General features: G+C 44.0%; 1 protein-coding gene across 2 annotated transcripts in view; it reads right to left on the bottom strand.

Moving 5' to 3' along the window:
- The window catches only part of LOC137436346 (fibulin-5), a 158,577-nt gene that overhangs the window by 115,854 nt on the left and 22,584 nt on the right, over window positions 1-20,139 (bottom strand). For both annotated transcript variants that reach the window (XM_068130036.2, XM_068130038.2), the window contains exons 3-4: window positions 9,142-9,369; window positions 340-462 (exon numbers count right to left, since the gene is read on the bottom strand). In XM_068130036.2, coding sequence (XP_067986137.2) covers window positions 340-462; window positions 9,142-9,369 — 351 coding nt within the window. The remainder of the gene's footprint in view (window positions 1-339; window positions 463-9,141; window positions 9,370-20,139) is intronic.

The following is a 20,139-nucleotide window of genomic DNA, read 5'->3' as shown; positions in this document are numbered from 1 at the left end:
TGCAAATAATTTCAGCATCAAAATGAAATAAAACCAAAAAAGTTTAAGCTCCATCAAACCTGCCTAATAAGGTTTCTTTTATGGCAGATGAACTTAATGTTTAAAACGAGTTAAGAACAAGACCAGAACCTCAATTCAAGTGAAGTCCAGCTTCACCATAATACAGTACTTCAAAAAGGAGAATTGAGAATGGCTAAGTATATGTCAAGCTTTCACAAGTGGAAGCAAGCTAAAAATAAAGATTAAAGTATATATTTTTAAAGTGTTTATGTGTGAAGGAAACCGTTCATTCTTTTGAAACGCTGTACAGTTGTGTAAGTGACTGATGTCCAAACTCACCAAGGCATCGAGACCCGAACACACGGTAGCCTTGAGAGCAGCGGCACATGTAGCTGCCCAATGTGTTTACACATTCGCGAGGGGCAACACAATTATGACTCCCTGTTGCACATTCGTCGAGGTCTGGAGAAGAACAACAACAATAAAAACACCAATCTCAATATTAGTATTATGACTGCTGTCCCTACATGACTGACAGTCCTCCCTAACTTTATAAAGTTAATAAATGAATGCAGTGTAAATTTGGAGATAGTTTGGTCATTTGCGAGGGTCAAAGACCCTCGGGATGACGCGACAGTGGCTCACAGAGATAAATTTGGACTGACGAATAGCCAGCAACAAAACGGGATTGAAGACCATCAAATAAATACAGTGCCCTCCGTATGTATTGGAACAGGGAAGTCAAATTTGTTATTATTTCTATCTACTCAAGAAATTAGGGTTTGAGATCAAAAGATGAATATGAGGCAAAAGTACAGAAGGCCAGCTTTTATTTCTTGGTATTCCTATGAATATATGTTTTACCATTGTAGAACAATAACACTTCTTATGTTCACCCCCCCCCCCCCCCCCCCCATAGTAGGTAAGCATAAGTATTGGAATGTCCTATTGTCCTTCTCTATGTCCTTCTCTATTTGTCTTTGTCTCTTTCTCTGTGTCTCTCTTTCTCCTTCTCTCCTTCTCTAACTCTTTTGTGGCCCTGACTTCGTGAAGGTGGGGGTACACCATCCCAGATGTGGGGGATCTCTGGGTCGCTCCTGGGAGATCAATCGGCTGTCTCCGTGCCATGGGCTTGGTCAAGAGAACTGTCCAGGGATATACAACAACAACAACAACACAATATGAAAATTTGCCAAGAAGTGCAGAGGCGAGCCAGTAGAGTTATGGAACAAATTGTGATGGACAGATGAGACAAAGATAAACATTTACCAAAGCATGGTGGAGGTAGTGTCATGGCTTGGGCTTGCACGGCTGCCTCTGGAACTGGTTCACTAATCTTTATTGATGATGTAACTAATGATGGCAGCAGCAGAACGAATTTGGAAGTGTACAGAAACATTTTGTCTGCCTATGTATAAGAAAAGGCCTCCAAACTCATTGGGTGGCGCTTTGCCATGCAGGAAGACAATGACCCAAAACACTCCAACAACGCAACCAAGGAGTTAATCTAGGGGAAAAGTGGAAGGTTAAGACTGGACAAGTCAATCTCATGATTTAAATCCCATGGAGCATTTTACTTGCTGAAAAGGAGACTAAAGTCAAAAAACCCTAAACATACATCTGAAAATGGCTTCAGTAAATACTTGGCAAAGCATCCCAAGTTAGATACCAAGAGTTTGGTGATGCCATTGGGTCACAGGCTTGATGCACATATTGCATGCAAAGGGTATGCAACCAAATACTATTAGGTATACCGGAAAGTAATGTGGTTTTTTAAGCTGTGTATTCCTCTTTGAAAAACGGCATTAATTCCCGGGACACCTAATAACTATTATCCTACTTTAATTTACTTTAAGTTAACCTGCCCATTATCTATGCTTATCTAAAATAGGGGGACTGATCATGAAAAGTGCTATTGCTCTACAATGGTAAAACATATATGCAGAGAAATACCATGAACTAAAAGATGTACTTTTGCCTCATATTCATCTTTTGATCTCAAATCCTAATTTCTTGAGTAAATAGCAATAATAACAAATTTGACTTCCCTGTTCCAATACTTATGGAGGGCACTATATATTGTTGCAGATCTGGGTTTAGGAGCTTACCATGAGGGGACTTCTCAGACTCCTCCCAAACTCCGGGTTCTGTGGTCACCAACTACAGATAACTCCACGGTCCGGCGGGTTGCTAGTCAACCACAAACGCCGATTGATACCATCAAACCTGGCCGGGTCCTTATTACTACACGTTACCTTTCCGGTGGCATCGACATATCAAGGGGGGCTCGTGCCCTCAATACGTATCTGTCCAACTGACTTAATCAGGTGCAGTCGAGCGGAACTGCCAAGTACGTATCGGCTAAAGTTATGGAGCCAATTGGTTGGGGGTAGCACGTTGCAGCTAATCACGATTATGTGGAGCTATGCTCTCACGATAAAGCCGGACAAAATGGACGACACCAGGAACAAAGTTTCACTGAGCTATTTATTTCTAGCTCAACTCAAAAGCACTGAGAAAGCTTGATAGAACGGGCGGCAATTTATAACCAAAGTTCACCACACAAAAGCCACGCCTCTCAGGCGGGGCGTGGTATGCAAATCCGTAAGCCACGCCTCTCAACGGGGCGTGGTATGCAAACCAAGTGTCCGCCCAGGCAAGGCAAGTCCGGGCAAGTCCGGACGAGCCCGGGCAAGTGACCGCCCGCTGGTTACGTCATCGGCCGGTGCAAGGGGATTGTGTAATGCTTCCGGTAACAGCTACATGCGCCCCCCCCCCCCCCAGAATTAACTTGCACCGGGAGAGTCAGTTTGAGGGGGGTCTTGATGACCCGGCCGAAACGACCCCTGGTGATTCGTGTGGGGGTGGTAGGTGGCGTGGCGGTGGATGGTCGGGCGGGGGGCTTGGTTGACGGGGGACAGCCCCGTCGTGGAGGAAGGGCCAACCGTGGAGGTTGGTCGAGGTCCAAATGGGCCGGCTTGAGGCGGTCCACGGATATGTGGTCCGGTTTGCCACCGATGTCCACGATGAACGACTTGTCGTCCCTCTTCAGGACCCGGAAAGGTCCATCGTACGGCAGCCGGAGCGGTCCCCGGTGTGCGTCGTTCCGATGAAAACGTACTCTGCAGTGCGGGTTGGGGGCAGCCGTGATGGGACGTGGGCACGGGGCGGTTGACGGGGGACAGCCCCGTGGGGGTGGTAGGTGGCGTGGCGGTGGATGGTCGGGTGGGGGGCTTGGTTCACGGGGGACAGCCCCGTCGTGGAGGAAGGGCCAATCGTGGAGGTTGGTCGAGGTCCAAATGGCGGCCTCGTGGAGGCCTCCTGGAGGACCGAGCGTTGGCGAGCCAGGGGATGAACCACCCTGGCTCGACAACCAGGGCCCGGTGGCGTCAGGAATGAACTCGGCCGGCACGCACAGTGGATGGCCGTAGACCAGCTCGGCGGTGGAAGCCTGGAGGTCCTCTTTAGGGGCCGTTCGGAGGCCCAAAAGGACCCACGGGAGCCTGTCAGCCCAACCGTCATCCTGGAGGCTGGCCCTGAGAGCGGCCTTCATCGAGCGGTGGAACCGCTCGCACAAGCCGTTGGCTTGGGGGTGGTAGGCCGTGGTGCGGTGTAGCTTGACCCCCAAGGCCTGGGCGACCGCGCCCCAAAGCTCAGAGGTCAATTGCGGGCCTCTGTCGGAGATGTCCGAGGGGGCGCCAAAACGGGCAATCTAGGTGCCAATGAAGGCCTGCGCCACATCGGCGGATGTTGTTGATGCCAGCGGGATGGCCTCCGGCCACCTGGTCATCCTGTCCACCATCGTGAGGAGGTGGGTGAAGCCCCGCGAGGAGGGAAGGGGTCCCACCAGGTCCACATTGACGTGGTCGAAGCGCTGCGCGGATACGTCGAATGGTGCCAACGGGGCCTGGGTGTGCCGGTGGACCTTCGCGTGCTGGCAGGCGACACAGGTGTTGGCCCAGTCGCGGACGTCCTTACGGAGCCCGTGCCAGACGAATTTCGCTGCCACGAGCTTCTGCGACGCTTTCCGGCCCGGGTGGGAAAGGCCGTGGAGGGCGTCAAAAATGTGCCGCTGCCATCCGGTGGGCACGATGGGGCAAGGTTGGCCCAGGGAAACATCGCACAGGAGAACTGTGCCTGTGTCCTCGAAGGGGACGTCGGCCAACCGCAGGCCTGTGTCCGCTGTCCGGAGGGATAGCACCGTGGGGTCGGCGGTCTGGTCGGCCGCCATGCGGGCGAAGTCCACACCGAGGTGGACGGCATTCACGCCGGACCGGGAGAGGCAATCGGCCACAGCGTTGTCCTTGCCCGCGACGTGCCGGATGTCCGTCGTAAATTCAGACACGGCGGAGAGGTGGCGCTGCTGGCGGGCCGACCACGGCTCTGCAACTTTGACCATGGCGAAGACCAGGGGTTTGTGGTCCACAAACGCCGTGAACGGGCGGCCCTCTAAAAGATGGCGGAAGTGGCGAACGGCCAGGAAAAGGCCGAAGAGCTCGCGGTCGAAAGCGCTATACTTGCGCTCGTTAGGGCGAAGCTGTCGGCTGAAGAAGGCCAGCGGTTGCCAAGCCCCGTTCACCCACTGTTCATGCACGGCGTCCACCGCATAGTCGGAAGCGTCCGTGGTGAGGGCGATGGGTGCGTCGAGTGCCGGTGCGCCAGCATGGTCGCGTTGGCGAGGGCCAGCTTAGCGCCCGTGAACGCCTCGTCCATCTCTTTGGTCCAGGCGACGTCGTGCTTGGCCGGCTTGCCCCGGAGGGCTTCGTACAGGGGGCGCATGAGTTGGGCGGCGCGAGGCACGAACTGGTGGTAGAAATTTACCATTCCCAAAAATTCCTGTAGGGCCTTGATGGAGTGGGGGCGCGGGAAACTTGTGACTGCATCCACCTTGGTGGGCAGCGGGATGGCCCCGCGCTTCGTGATGCGGTGCCCCAGGAAGTCGACGGCCATTACGCCAAACTGGCATTTCGCCGGGTTGATGATGAGGCTGTGCTGGCCGAGGCGCTCGAAGAGCGTGCGCAGGTGGACGAGGTGCTCCGCCCGGGAAGTGCTGGCGATGAGAATGTCATCCAGGTAGATGAACAGAAAGGTGAGATCGTGCAGCACACTGTCCATCAGCCGTTGGAAGGCCTGGGCCGCGTTCTTAAGGCCGAACGGCATGCGAAGGAACTCGAAGAGGCCAAAAGGTGTAATTACCGCCGTCTTCGGCACGTCGGCCGGCCGGATGGGTACCTGGTGGTAGCCCCGAATGAGGTCGACCTTGGAAAAGATCACCCGCCCCGCCAAACGGGCGGAAAAGGTTTTCTAAGGGTTTATGACACCGTCACATGGTCGACCTCATTTTTGGACGGCTCCAAATTACAACGAATTAATTGAGTCAATAGGAAAGAGACGAAACGGGCAAGTTGGAAACAACGTTTTTTTTTGTTTGTTTTGTTATGTACAACATCCAGGCTCGTGAAAGAGCGAACATCAATCACAAAAAAAAGACAAACGGACACACAAAACATACAATAAAGGGAGCGGGAGACAAGATGGGGACAGAGAGGGAAGCACACAAGTACAACAGCAGAGAACAGGGACAATGGAAGATCCGTGGGAGGGAGAGGGCTTGGGGGGAGGAGGCATGGGAAGGCGGGTGGAAAAGGTATAAAACACATGGACACTGCCAGAACTTCCAGGAAAGAAAGAAGTCGGGATTTCCCAAAAAAAAAAAGTGCATCTGGGGTAAATTAATGGGGGTAGAAGAGATCAAGGTTTTGGAGGGGGGAAGACAAGAGATGGTGGGGAACAGCTGTTTTAAAGACCTGGAGGGAGGAGTGGTATTGAAGAGAGTGAGGGAGTTTGTTCCAGAGGTGGGAGAAAAGAGGCATGAAGGAGTGAAGGTGAGCAGAGAGTCTTGATTTTGGCAATTTAACCATCAGAGGGTTACTGGCAGATCTTGTGCGACCTGTAGGATCATTTGGGGGACAGAGCACAGATAGAGCTGGGGGAGCTAGGCCAGATATGAGTCAGTAGAAGACAGAAAGACCACCAACCTGCCTGCGGTGAGTGAGTGAAAGGCCGTCGGAGTTAGCTTCATCGCGGGAGATTCCAATGATTCTGAAAGCTTTGGTTTCAACAGCGTGAAGTCGAGCTAGGTGTGAGGCAGGAGCACTAGCCCAGAGGGGAGAACAGTATTCCATTGAGCTGCGGATGAAAGCCTTGTATGTGGTGAGGAGCTCAGGGTGTGCCAAGGAAGGACTTCGCATGACGGAGGATGCCCATTCGGTGACTGGCTTTGGAGGCCAGATTGGAAATGTGGTTTTCCCAGGAAAGGTCATGGCAGATAGTGAGACCCAAAAGCTTGAGTGACAGCACTTCTTGGAGAGGATTGTTCAGAAAGTAGATGGGAGGGTTGTCCAGTCAGTCTATTCGGAGAGACAAGGTGAGAGTGTGAGATTTGTGAGGATTGAAAGACATGTTCCACTTGTTTGACCGGTCTGTGATTTTGTCCAGGTCTGCAGAGAGTGAGGAGGCTGCAGACTGCCGATCTAAGGGATGAGGAATGGAGCGGCAGAGAGTGGAGTCATCAGCAAAGAGATAGAGAGGAAGAAAGTCAGAGAGATCATTAATGAAGGGAAGAAAAAGCACAAGGCACAGAACACTGCCTTGGGGAACTCCAGCCTGAACAGGAAGGGGAGATGAGAGAAACCGATTCAGGGCCACACGTTGACTACGACTAGAGAGGAAGTCCGCAAGCCAAGCATGGAGATTTCCATGGATGCCATAGGAGGAGAGTTTGGTGAGCAGAGCTGGGTGCCAGACCGTATCGAAGGCAAGTGATATGTCAATGGAGACAGCTCTAATTTCCTGTTTGGCATTGAGGACCTCCATCCATTGTTGAGACAGCAGTAGCAGCATGTCCAGAGTAGAGTGACCTGGTCTGAAACCAAATTGATGATCAGAGATCAAGCCATTGGACAAGAGGTAAGATTTGATATCTGAAGCAATTATGGATTCCATGACTTTGCTGATTATTGGGAGAAGGCTGATTGGTCTGTATTTGCAAGGATCTGTTTTTGCAACTTTTTTGTGTAAAGCGGTGATGTTGGCTGATTTCCAAGGTGATGGCAGATGACCTTGAGCAAAAGAGAGGATGAATAGAACAGAGAGAGGGAGTGAAAAAGCGGCAGAGCAGGATTTTAGGACCCGTGGGTGAGTTTATGAGGGGAGGGGGGAGTTTAGGAGGGAAGGGACAAGGGGGGAGATATGAAAGGGATGGGTGATGGGGAAGATAAGGGGAGGGGTGAGTTTGGATTTTAGAAAGTGTTGTACGATTAATGGGAAACGAACATTTATTGCAAAATGAGTTTCTTGTGATTTTCGAGTTAGAGATCCCCTTTGAAAATGTTGGAGGAGGGCTGGAATGCAGGTGAGTTTAGGGAATGTAGGAAGGAGGAACTGTAAGAGATGGAATTTTTATTTGAAATGAATAGATTTGGTGAGCAAGTCGAAAGCATCCTTTTAAAGAAGAAAAAGAAGAATGTGTTATAATATACCACAGAATACAGCACTTCAGGGGAAAGTTTAAACATTTTTAAACTAACCGTGAAAACTATCTGGGGAAATGGGGTGAAACACGTGGTCTAAGAACGAACGAACGAACAAGAACAAAGAAGGAATTTTTTTTTTTGAGTTAAGATTTTAAACAAGGAAGTGTGGGGTGAAAAGACTGGGAAAAACTGAGAGAACGAAATAAATGGACCACAATTGACCACTGAGAGAAAACAAAGCCTCAAGGTCGGAAACTTAAAGTACTAGGCCACAAAAAACGCGGCACAAAATAACCGACGATTTTATGCAGGTATGAACGATTTACACCGATAAATCTTCCTCAGGTTGCACAGTAGGTACACACACCGTAAATTAAAATACAGTTTTGACAAAAATACTAACGGGAACAATTACTTAACTTTGATAGCGTGGAGAGCGTGGACAGCTTCGAAGAAATGCAGCCTCGCCAGCAAAAGCGGAGGTGAAGCGAGCAAAATAAAATTTAAAATTTAGCAAGTTTACCAAGAAGCGAGCAAATATTTACAAGCAACTAGCAAAATGAACACATTTATGCAAGCACAGTAATCAGATGTAAAAGGAAAAGCACAGCTATGATTCACAATGGTCAAATTCACATACTGTGACAAACAGCCTTCCGATTGCAGGGAACATTCCGGATTGGGAAAACGGACACTGGGGAAAATTGCCACCCCCATCCCGTGGCATAGCCAATGGGGAACAGCCGTGGGCGGTCCAAAGGGGGGCTGATAAAATCTCGTGTGCATGTGAACGTAGTCTCTCTCTATTTTTGGATTTCCCGATGGACTACATTGTTCCTGGTCATGGAGACAAACCGGGCCTGTCGGAGTGGCGCTATGCATCATCCTCCCATCGTCCTGCACGCACCTTTCTTCATCTTGCACGTGTTTCCCCATCTTTCGCCTCACGTGAAATAGCCTTCATTAGTTGGGCTATTTTAACCTGTTTAGACTTAGTCAGGAACGGGAGCTTATGAATTGGGGTTCGTCCGTCTGTCCAAGCGTGCATCCGTCCACAACCATATCTCGGATATGTATGGACCAATTTTGTTCATACATGGCACAAAAGCAGTACATGCTGCTATAAATATGCACATAATTTTGTTTGGCGATGCGATTAAAGATGGCCGACTGGTGGCCATTTTAGTTGTCAAAAAGCTAATGTTCAACATGTCCTCAACCATTTATTGGACATGCATTTACCGATATTGTTCAAACTTGGCTCACAGATAAAGAATGATGTCTTAAATATACATGTCACTTTGTTTCGAGATCAGATCCAAGATGGCCGGCTGGTGGCCATTTTGTTACCTAAAACATGTCCCCAACCATTTCTCAACATGCATGGACCGATTTTGTTCAAACTTGGCAAAAAGACAATAAACACGAGTATACATATGCAGACGATTTTGTTTTGTAATCTGACCAAGGATGGCCGACTGGCGACCTTTAACTCCATACAGCAAAATTACTAAAACCACGGGGGAAATGACATTTTATGTGTTTTTCTCAATCACATGATTGTTATAACACTATGAAGTTTGACATAAAGTTGTGTCCTACGCACCCATGCAGGCTCCGTTGTGAAAGACACTGCCCATCGGGCAGTCCAGCTGTGCCAAAGCGGGTGGCGGAGGCTCCGTCAGTGGAGATGGAGGCATGGGATGTGCTTCTTGGTTGGGAACGCTGGTGGAGACAACGGCAGAGTACACCAGACACAAGTATCCGCCGAAGTGATTAATACACTTCAAGCGTCCCTTGCACGGTTCGGCGATGGTTTCACATTCGTTAATATCTTGTGGACAAGAGGAAAGGGGAGACATGGGCCAAAAGAGGTATGTTGATGGGAGCATGTTCTTACCCGACCAGAGACAGAGAGAGACGATATCTCCCAAAAAACTTTGAGCACCACCCAAAAAGGGTCAGTGTGCCTTGGTCATGGGAATTTGTTAAAGTTTAAATTTCGTTTATGAGAACCAGTTTTATATTGAAACCATAAAATATTTTATTGACAAAGGTACAATGAAGAACAGGCAGGTTTAAAAGCACAAAGGGGAAGTTTGAAAACATTTAAAGTAGAAATAAAATAAAGGCTAATACAAATCGACTGCACAGAGTTTGCCTATCGTGAGCATAATGTGTGTACCGGTATTAACCAATCATATGAAAGGATGAAGAAAGGTGATGTGTTCATATCTCTAAAAACTCAGGTTCAGGTACATGTCTAAAAGCTCAGTTTCTGGCAGGCAGATCGTGTTATGTTTGTCCGTCTCTTGAAAGGATTATGACTCTTCTTATTTTTATCTTAGGCTGGCAGGATGGCCGAGAGGCCGAGATGTACGCACACTCACCTCCAAGCCGAGAGGTACACACACTCACCTCCAAGCCGAGAGGTACACACACTCACCTCCAAGCCGAGACGTACACACACTCACCTTCAAGCCGAGAGGTACACACACTCACCTCCAAGCCGAGAGGTACACACACTCACTTCCAAGCCGAGAGGTACACACACTCACCTCCAAGCCGAGAGGTACACACACTCACCTCCAAGCCGAGAGGTACACACACTCACCTCCAAGCCGAGAGGTACACACACTCACCTCCAAGCCGAGAGGTACACACACTCACCTCCAAGCCGAGAGGTACACACACTCACCTCCAAGCCGAGAGGTACACACACTCACCTCCAAGCCGAGAGGTACACACACTCACCTCCAAGCCGAGAGGCCGAGATGTATGCACACTCACCTCCAAGCCGAGAGGTACGCACACTCACCTCCAAGCCGAGAGGTACGCACACTCACCTCCAAGCCGAGAGGTACACACACTCTCCTCCAAGCCGAGAGGTACACACACTCACCTCCAAGCCGAGAGGTACACACACTCACCTCCAAGCCAAGAGGTACACATACTCACCTCCAAGCCGAGAGGCCGAGATGTATGCACACTCACCTCCAAGCCGAGAGGTACGCACACTCACCTCCAAGCCGAGAGGTACTGTGGAAGTGTAACTCAGTGTAACGTATTGATTGGCCCTGGTAACTCATTGATTAAATCTGGTCACGAAGCAGAATGTGCATGAACATGATAATCTCTTGAAACACCTGGTCAAGGCCCCAGGCTAGAGCACCCTCCTACTGTGTAAATGGAAATCACAGCAGGAGGGGAGCGAGTTGATGCCAGGACTTGGTGCAATGCATGACCTCGGGGCATCAGCGGAGAAAGGATTAACGTTTCAGCGGACAGAGGATTAAGTCCAGTTCGTCCATATAAACTAGAGCAAACGTGGAGTCGACAGTACTTGCTACGTGAAGCGCTGACCGAACGGGAGTGTCGGATGAACGAGAAGGACCAGCGAAAAGAGTTAACCTGATCCATTATATTATGCGGTATCATTTTGGTAATTGGAATGAAGTAAATACAGTTAATAAACCAGACCTTTTGTAAACCTGTGTGCGGTCATTGGAGTCCTGTGAGTCATACACAAAATTCTTCCACAATCTGGAGGCACCGCTGAGATCAATTGTACAAGCAAGTAAAAGGTGAGTGTGTCTTGTTTTGTCCAATATGATTTACGAACTTGGAAGTTATGTGTACATACATGGGGGAGCAGGTGGTCTGGGGCTTCTTTGCGCACCGATGCCGCGATATAGGTGGCGTGAGCCATCACGAATGGGATTTCGATAAACGACTGTAGCAATTTATTCGTTTTTTTTTCTAAATGATTTCTGTAAATACGTATTTTTGCGCTGGTTATTAAAGGGCCTTACTGTGACCTGGAAGCAAACGGAGCAAGTGTGCACCTTGCGACCACTTGCTTCCAGGACGTGTAAGGCCGGTACACTCGTTTACCCACCCGCACACGACACGTATAAAGTACTTCTTTTTTGCACTTGTTCAAAGCACTCGGCGCTCGGCGAGCGACAGGGAACCGGGAAAGGGAATTATATTTATATATATATATTTTACCTCATTCCAATTTATGGTATTGCAACAAAAAGGCTTATATCTTTGGAAACGACTGGTCGGATTTAGACAAATTAAACCTCGTTCGATCAACAAATAAATTCATGACAGACAACCCCCCCTCATGCCGGTCCAGAATTATGATGAAAGATGGCGATGGGGAAAAAAAAAATTGCATAAAATTTTGTCCAGGTCCATCACTACACGACGAAATGATTGGATTTTGGTTCAGGTCCGAATCCAGATCCGGCCTATCAGTGGGATACAAAACATAAACTGGTCACCAAGGCGGAGATATAATAATAATAATAATTCTGTATTATTTAGTTAACCAGTTTGTGTGAAACCTCAACCTAAATATAAAAATTGATCTGCTTGATGTTAGTTTAAGGGCTGTTCCAAATTTATCCTGATTATGAGAGATAATTACAGGAAATGTGTACTGTTCTTGTTTGGAGATTATGAGACAAAAACAGCAGAGTGGGAATCGGCAGACAATGGAACAGCTAGCGACGAGTGTTTTGTGAGTAGCAACCACTCTCTGGTCGAGGCTCATAGAAAAAATTGATACTTATTGATTTGGCACGCTTACAATAGATATTAATGGCGAGGGTTCTGTCGCCGTTCGCTTTGGCGTTGCGAATGGACCAAAACATTTCATGAACCAAACCATTTCATGTAAATAGAGGGGGGGGATATAATTTTAGATATATATATAGTACGGGCATGCCCTAGTAGTATAGAACTCTGGGTATAGTTCTCAAGTCACTCTGGGTTGTGACTTGAAGAATGAATTGGAGTTGTAATGTAATGTAAGGATGCAAGGTAAAATTGAGTGATGGAATTATTGGGATTGCTATTAAATGAGAATTTTAATAGGATTTTAATAGGATTGTAATGGGATTTTAATGGGATAAATATAAAAGATATTTGTTTTTGTAAAAAAAAAAAAAAAAAAAAAAAAAGTAACCATTAGCTGAGGAGTCACAGAGGCCAAACTTTAACCTTTGACAGCAGACAAATTGTGTTCTGACAGCAAAAGACTTCCAAATAAAATATGGCAGAATAGTTGTAGATAGTTTAGGCACATATCAGAATGCTTGTTGATTTAAAATTTCAAAGTCAAATTTTTACACCTTCAAGTACTGATGAAATCTCCATTTTTCACATGTAATTTTGTGGAAAAACGGATGAAGGTGAATAATTTAGGATTATTAGAAAAAAATTTTGATGGGTCTAACTGTGGAAAGTGTTATTAAATCATAGGTAGAGGTAACAAGGAAACTAGGTGTTACTAGGAAACGAAAGTATTCAGGTGTTACCAGGAAATAAAAGTAGACAGACAAGCAAAATGAGTATAAAGACGTTGACCAACCAAGATGTTGCATATCTTTGTTGAAGTTCTGACGTTGTTTATTTCAATTATGGTCGGAATTATTGGGATTGCTATTAAATGAGAATTTTAATAGGATTTAATGGGATTTTAATGGGATAAATTGGGAACATTTAAATGTTGGGTTTTGCTGACGTTTCCACAACGTCGCCACAACGTTTCACTTTCGTTGTTGCAACGTTTTGCTCCAACGTTTTGTGAACATTTAAATGTTGGGTTTTGCTGACGTTTCCACAACGTCGCCACAACGTTTCACTTTCGTTGTTGCAACGTTTTGCTCCAACGTTTTGTGAACATTTAAATGTTGGGTTTTGCTGACGTTTCCACAACGTCGCCACAACGTTTCACTTTCGTTGTTGCAACGTTTTGCTCCAACGTTTTGTGAACATTTAAATGTTGGGTTTTGCTGACGTTTCCACAACGTCGCCACAACGTTTCACTTTCGTTGTTGCAACGTTTTGCTCCAACGTTTTGTGAACATTTAAATGTTGGGTTTTGCTGACGTTTCCACAACGTCGCCACAACGTTTCACTTTCGTTGTTGCAACGTTTTGCTCCAACGTTTTGTGAACATTTAAATGTTGGGTTTTGCTGACGTTTCCACAACGTCGCCACAACGTTTCACTTTCGTTGTTGCAACGTTTTGCTCCAACGTTTTGTGAACATTTAAATGTTGGGTTTTGCTGACGTTTCCACAACGTCGCCACAACGTTTCACTTTCGTTGTTGCAACGTTTTGCTCCAACGTTTTGTGAACATTTAAATGTTGGGTTTTGCTAACGTTTCCACAACGTCGCTACAACGTTTTACTTTCGTTGTTGCAACGTTTTGCTCCAACGTTTTGGGAACATTCAAATGTTGGGTTGTGCTAACGTTTCCACAACGTCGCTACAACGTTTCACTTTCGTTGTTGCAACGTTTTGCTCCAACGTTTTGGGGACACTCAAATGTTAAATAAACCGGATAAGAATTCACGAGTTATTTAATTATGAGCGATTAATGAAGTACTCATTTAATTAATTACATTTCTTATTAAATTACAGTAATTACATTACAGTAATTACCTGAGGTAATTACAGTAATTACAGTTCCGGTAATTACAGTAATTACAGTAATCATTACAGTAATTGCAGTAATCTTATTACAGTAATTACATTACATTAACTCAGGCACCTTTTGAGTAAGGAAGCTGATATTTGGACATAACACTGACCAAGGGATGTGGCTGTCAAGGAAAATATTAATTTATTGATTAATCATTTAATAAATTAACTCGTTGATTTATAAATGACTTATTTAATTAAAAGTCCTCAGAAATACATCTTCGGATGAAATACTTACAGATTGGTTATGCTATGAGCCAATTGATTAAGGAAAATATTTTGTGATGGCCATATTGGCAATTTCGTGGCCATATTCGTGGCAACTCAGTTAGTGCCACTGCACCTTTAAAATGCATCCCTGCGTTCATTTTTCGATCGATTGAGTTAAAATTTTGAACAATCGGATCTGGACTGTCGTTATTAACGACTCTAGCACGCACCCGTCCAATCAGGATGGAGCGGTATGGTCCCCGGATTATCACTGCCCGCAGTTTTAATTAATTTTACTTTTTCTCTTGGGCATATAATTTTGAAGACATGCATGTCATGATAGAGGAAATGTTTGTTCTGTTAAACGGAATAAATGTTGTTTATTTGTGTGGGTGTGTATTTTTGTGTATTTGGATATATTTTCACGACTAATTCCAGTTATCGTCCTGCAAAAGGTCTGCTCGTTCTTTTCCTTTGAGTCGTAAATTCCTGTTGAACTCTCATTAAAAAGCGGAATTAAGTACGCTGTGTGATGATGGAGATCCTTGATGACGAATCAGGAATAGTGAATGAGCAGACAAATATCACGGATGGTACACCAGATAGGGAAAATGTAGATGAAACCCCTTTTTGCTCAGGTGCTGTGTAGCGCTGCACAAAGATCCATATGAGCGGGGCCTGGGTGCTGTGTAATTAGTACACAAAGAACCAATTACTAGGGTGCTGAATAAACACAAAGATCCATTTTTGGAGCTGGTTCTCCCGGTGCTGTGATTTATTCAAAGAACCAAAATCTTGTAAGAATTAAGATATGATTTGTCGACATCATAAATACTTTAATATATGTAACGATTTTTGTAACGATCATCCTGCAAAAGGTCTGCTCGTTCTTTTCCTTTGAGTCGTAAAATCCTGTTGAATTCTCATTAGAATGCGGAATTAAGTACGCTGTGTGATGATGGAGATCCTTGATGACGAATCAGGAATAGTGAATGAGCAAACAAATATCACGGATGCTGCGGCTGGAGCAGGGGAAGCGATTTTTGAATTGTTCAATGATTATTCGATATTGTAATGACTTATTGTCAATAGGTATACTAAGTGGCCATGAGGTAGCCTGTTGCTATGTACAGTTTTATTCTATTGTTGATTATACCACATAGCTGTGGTGATAAAGGAAATGTTCGTTTTAAATAGATGATTATGATAGGACCATGACTATAAAATCATGATGATTATTATGAATGATATCATAGGGTTCAAATGCAGAATGCTGCATGAACTTGGGAAAGAACTTTCAAGCCCTATGGGATAAATTGGGTATTACAAGCGATGGAGTTTCAAAATTTAGCATGATTGAAGAAATTTTACAGTCTTATTTCAGGAGTTTTACGAAATTTATATTGCCAAGAGATTTTGGATACTATTAAAAGAAAAATGATGAGATATTTTTCCCAATGAACTTTAATATCTGCCATCCATTTTGGCTGTCTCACGAATGAAGGATGAGTTGCCTTTAGTGGTTGCAAAGAAAATTTGTGGAGACCAGGCAAAATGGGGAAATATGTCAGATATGACCCTAGGACAGGACGGTGATTCATCAATTAACATGAGGTATGAACCAGAGGTGACGGTCAATGGAGGGACCTGTCCTGACATCATTGGGGAAAGGGCTTATGCAAGGAGTCATCCAGAATGATTAATTTAATTTATTGATGAATATTGATGAATTAATTGAGATTGAATCTAATTGATTGAATTTAATAGAATAAATTTAACTGAATAAATTGAATTGAATATATTGATTGTTTGATTGATGAAAATGCGGTCTCAAGAAAGAAGCTTTGATATCTTTGCGTGATATTAACAATGTGGAGACAACCTGGGAATATTGAGCAAGGTGGTGAGTTTATATACAGATATATATGTGCGGTTACCATTGTGTGATTTCCCCGTCAACAGAGCGGACACCTGAGGATTCACCCATTTCATACTGACCCTCCGGCTCATCTGCAAATACTGATCTGTGAGATTGGATTGTGCAAAAGCCACGGCTGAGGGAGATTCTCTGGAAATCACCGTGCGAACAGGTGGAGAGACCCTTCCTGGAGGTACGAGTGAAGCTTTAGAGGAACAAACGACAACACATCCAACGCTACTTTGATAAAAGGCAGAATGGGAAATGGAGCCTGCAAGAATACACAAGGACAACCAGAGATTCCACAAAAAGGTACTTGTACACATCATATGTACGACCGTTATGGTGCAGAAGCTATAAGGCAGGTCGAGAATTGGTATTTGTGGACAAAGGGACATGATGAGGAGTTTCCAAGAGATGGTACATTTGAGCGAAGTCGATTGGAAAGATTGGAACAAAGATTGAAAGCCAGGAAGAGACAGAATCTAACGGTAGACTGGCTTGCATTCCATCTTTGGGATGGTGAATCCAGACAACGGGAACAGCAAGAACGGATAACGGAACTAGAACTTAAAATAAAAAGGATACAGGATACAGTGGAGGAGACAAATGCACAACTGCCCTCGAAATTAGGAATGAAAGTCACAGTTGTCCCATCTGATTTCCAGTTGTCTCCCCAAAAAGGACGGTACAGAGAATTTTTTCGTGTTTCAGGAGATAACGAGAGATTGCAGTGGCAACTCAGGGATGTAGAGATGCAGCCCAGCAATACAAGTGCACAGGTGCACAGATCAGACAACGACAGAAACCGGTGTTTCGAGTGTGGAAAGATGGGACATTGGAGAAGAAGATGTCCGTATGTCAACAGGAAGACAAGGTCATGGGGCAAACCAAGATCAAGGGTACCAGTGCTTACCGGTACCTCAGACAATGATTAGGCCTTCATTGCTGCAAATCCCAAATGATGATTGGCCTCAACAGATTCGATTACTGGACAAACATGAATAACTGTCGATGATTCTTGTGTCTGAAAAGTTTTCAGAGCAAGAATGATTCATTTTTTCTTTTTGCTTGTTAACAAATTAATAATTAATTGATCAAATGCCAAAATTGGATCTTCTATTTTGGGCACAGCAATTTTAAATTTACAAAGTTTGGAACAATTGCGTTGCAATTTTTTGGCAAACCAAGTAACAAGAGTCACATGATGATCAGGTGGGAATTTCGGACTATTGTTCCGCACGATTGATAGGTCAATGGTCGACTGACATGCAAATGGGTGTGTAGTCAAAATTTGGATAGATTATTGTGAAGGCAGAAAGGGTAATTTCAATGTGACATCATAAGGGTTTTCTAAGAATGGACTTTTGGTTTATTTGTCTATAAGCATTTTGAATTTGATTGACAAATTTTATGAAATTGAAATAAAATTGACACCCATCTGATCTGTAAATAATGGTTCCAACGCAAACAAATATGCATAATGCATGTGTGTGTGTGTTTTTGTGTATCAATCTTACAAGATTGTTGACACCGACAGTGTGCCTGTCTGGAAATGGATAGTTATATGTGGATGGGATTGGGATATGTGGATGGGATTGAATATCCAGAGAATCCGTAAAATAAAATAGAAATATAATTTGATTATGAACATTATCTCTTTTGTCAAGGGAAATGGAATATAAAAATTTGATGTGCTGGGTTATGAGCAGCCATTAATTAATAGTAAAATTGTGAGTAATTTTGGGATTCCATTTTTGATAGAATGTATATGAGAATAACATCTATTTATGGATATGAGCTTCATAAAAGGAAATGAGGAAGTACAAAATCATCCAAATTTGGGAGAGGTACACTGACTTCCCAGAATACTCTGCTCATGGATTTTATATATATAAACTTGAATTTTATCAGCATATAAATTGTGCTGTATGTATGGATGTGTTTTAGGCATAGATGATATGGGACAATAGTAAAGAAAATTTTGCTGGTTTGAACTATTGTGGGTTTTCAGTTCTGGAGTTTAAACAAAGTCACTGGTTAACAGATGAGAAAGGATAGTAAATAAATTATTCTCTGCTGGGCAAATTAAGTACGATATTACTAAGACTTATGAGAGCTATTGTTCCGCCTTACAGCAGTGGAAAATTATTGGGAAAAATTAGATCCAACATAATGAATCTATAAAAGAATGTGATAGGGATAATATCCTCAATTTGTACTAATTATTTGATTGTGGGTAAAGGAATTAAGTCATCGTAGTGGATTGTTAACAGCAGCCTGAAAATGTCCTGAGAGTGTGCATCCATGTAATCAGAAATCCCAGATTTGTTTTTTACAAACAACATTTTGGTAGAGGTCTTGTGTGGAACACTTCCTTGGTAGATAAAAAAAACGGTACTGCATGCTGGCAGCCACTTTTGCGGCCAGTTAGGCCAAACAAATTGAGAGGAAATTGTAGTTAAATACGTAAGTTACACATGGCTATTTGTAAAAAAAGGAAATTTGTTGAGATGGGAAACATTTTTTCGAAGGTTTATTAAGGTGTTATAATATGACATGTGGCAAGGCAAACTATTGGATGGGAAAATTAGATCTGGCTATAGAATAAATTTATTGACCCCTTGAAGTTAATCCTTCGAATCATTGTTTCACTGGCATTTTTGTTCAAATTGGAAATAGTTTGGTAGAGCTTTGGTTAAAACCTTTGGTTGCGGTATCTTGGAACGAATTGATAAACCATAGGAGATTGATAAGAATAGAAACAAATATGGACCCAAAATAGAAAGTTGGATTCATGCCCCTCATTGCAAACAAGCACATGGGGCTAAGGTGGACGATCCCACAGAAAATGAGGCTGCACCTAGCAGCCCAGCAGAACATTCAGTGGTAGAAAAATGATAGTCGTGATTTACAGTCATTTGAATTACATTTTAACACCCCTTGCATTGATAAACATTACATTTTCAACATGTGATATTCCTACTTGGAATAGTGACATTTATTTGCCTACATGACATACAATTACCTGCTGATATTAATACAGCATGAGTGAAAAAAAATGTATCACAACTACACTCATGATCAGGGGATTGAGTTCAACCCCGGGAGATAGGGGGATCAGGGTAAGACAAATAATCTGATTATGTTACATATTAAGGGATTTTCTTTATTTACCTTTTAGGAAGCTTGTTAGTTTGGTATATAATGTTAAATGTCATCGACATATAACTATGTCATAGGTATGAATATATACAAGGAGTAGCAGACTTGTTTGTTGGTTTAGTAGTTATATTGGCAATTGTTTTAGTGGTGGCTTGCTTGAAAGCCTTAGTGACGGTGTGTTTGAATAAGGTAACCAACAACACGATGATAACGCATGAAGTGACAAATGAGGAAAGAAATGTGGAACCAGAAAAGGAAGACTTTTATGGCGACATAAACAGTAGAATTAAGATAATGGCATAACGACAATGTTATGAGTTGTGTCAATTACAATATCAATGAACTCATATCACCACGAGTGACACACTGTTAGGAAAAAAGAGGGAAAAGAAAAAGTGGAGAGGAATTATGGTAATAATACATTATGCTTAATTTGTTGGTTTGGGAAAATTGTTGTTGGGAATTAGGTATTCCCGTTTGTGATTGTAATCATATACAATGCTATTCTTAGTTTAGTAATAAAATACATACCTGATTGAATATTATTTGTGTGACGCATATAAATGAATATAACTTTTTGTGTTAAGGAAAAACAACAAATTGTTGAATGTGAAACTGTCGGAAGATATACATGATTATGCTGATTTCATGGTAAGATGTACCCTATCTGATTCAGTGTGTGCGGAAAGCAGATTCAGATATGACTGAGCATAAGGATAAGACGAGATCACATTTTGGAGGGATTGCTAACGGAATTGGGAAGAAGTTCGAGAAAGAAAATTTGTGGCTAAAAAAATGAAGTTAATCGT

This window comes from Myxine glutinosa, chromosome 11, assembly GCF_964187855.1.
Source record: "Myxine glutinosa chromosome 11, kmMyxGlut1.1, whole genome shotgun sequence".
Taxonomy (NCBI): domain Eukaryota; kingdom Metazoa; phylum Chordata; class Myxini; order Myxiniformes; family Myxinidae; genus Myxine; species Myxine glutinosa.
Note: the sequence above shows the minus strand (reverse complement) of the source record. Positions and strands in the feature narration are given on the sequence as shown.